At 55.5% G+C, this 1,017-nt stretch overlaps 1 protein-coding gene across 1 annotated transcript in view; it reads right to left on the minus strand.

Moving 5' to 3' along the window:
* STIP1 (stress-induced phosphoprotein 1) overlaps window positions 1-211 on the minus strand; it is a 3,738-nt gene extending 3,527 nt beyond the window's left edge. Inside the window, exon 1 of the mRNA XM_009888195.1 lies at window positions 35-211. Coding sequence (XP_009886497.1) covers window positions 35-211 — 177 coding nt within the window. The remainder of the gene's footprint in view (window positions 1-34) is intronic.
* Window positions 212-1,017: the final 806 nt, after the last annotated feature.

The following is a 1,017-nucleotide window of genomic DNA, read 5'->3' on the forward strand; positions in this document are numbered from 1 at the left end:
TGGCGGCCGTGTAGTGGCGCAGGGCCGCCCCCACATCGCCCGCCGCCAGCGCCCGGTTCCCCCGCTCCCTCAGCTCCTGTGCCTGCGGCAGGAGGGAAGGGCATGAGGAGGAGGAAGGCGTGAAGAGGAGGAGGGACACGAGAAGGAGGAAGGTGTGAGGGGGAGCAAGGCCCACGGCGAAGACGAAGGGGCACGAGGAGGAGAAGGGCATGAAAAAGAGAAGGAGGCAAGGAAGAAAAGGGGCGCGAGGAAGAGGACGGGCGTGAAGAAAGGGGGGCGCAGAAGGGGAAAAGAAGGGGGGGATGAGGAAGAGGAGGGAGGAAAGATGGGAGAAAGAAGAAGGAGCACGAGGAGGAAGAAGGTGTGAAAAAGAGAAAGAATAAGAAAGAACGAGCATTAAAGAAAACAAGGTATAAAAACGCGAAGCAGCAAGGAAAGACCAAGGAATGAAAAGCAAAAAAGGTGGAAGGAAGGGGAAGGGTCATGAGAAAGACAAAAAGGTATAACAAACAGAAAGGTGTGAGGGAAACCAAGGACCGTGAGGAGGATGAAGGGCACAAGGGAGAACACGGCACGAGAGAGAGAACGGGACAAGGAAGACAAGAAGCACGAGAATGACAAAGGTGTCAGAAAAAGGAGGGGCACGCAAAAGATGAAGGGCCACAAGGAGAAACGGAGGAGCATCAGGAGGAAGAAGGTGTGAGGGAGAGGAAGGGACGCGAGGAAGATGAAGGGGCACAAGGAGGAAGAAGGCACGAGAAAGAGACAAGAAAGAAGAGGAGAACGAAGAGAAAAAAGGAGCACGAATAAGAGAAGGAGCACAAAGAAGGGGGCAGCGAGGAAACGGCGAAGAGGGGAGAAGGGTGTGAGGAAGATGACGGGCCACAAGGAGGAGAAAGGTGTGAAGAAGAGGAGGAGAAAGCGGGAGGGGGGGCAGGAGGAGGAAGAGGAGGGGAAAAGGGGGTGGGGAAGAGAAAAAGGACAACGTGAGGAAGATGAAGGGTGCGCCCAGGGACC

This window comes from Charadrius vociferus, unplaced genomic scaffold, assembly GCF_000708025.1.
Source record: "Charadrius vociferus isolate BGI_N301 unplaced genomic scaffold, ASM70802v2 scaffold2687, whole genome shotgun sequence".
In the NCBI taxonomy this organism is placed as follows: domain Eukaryota; kingdom Metazoa; phylum Chordata; class Aves; order Charadriiformes; family Charadriidae; genus Charadrius; species Charadrius vociferus.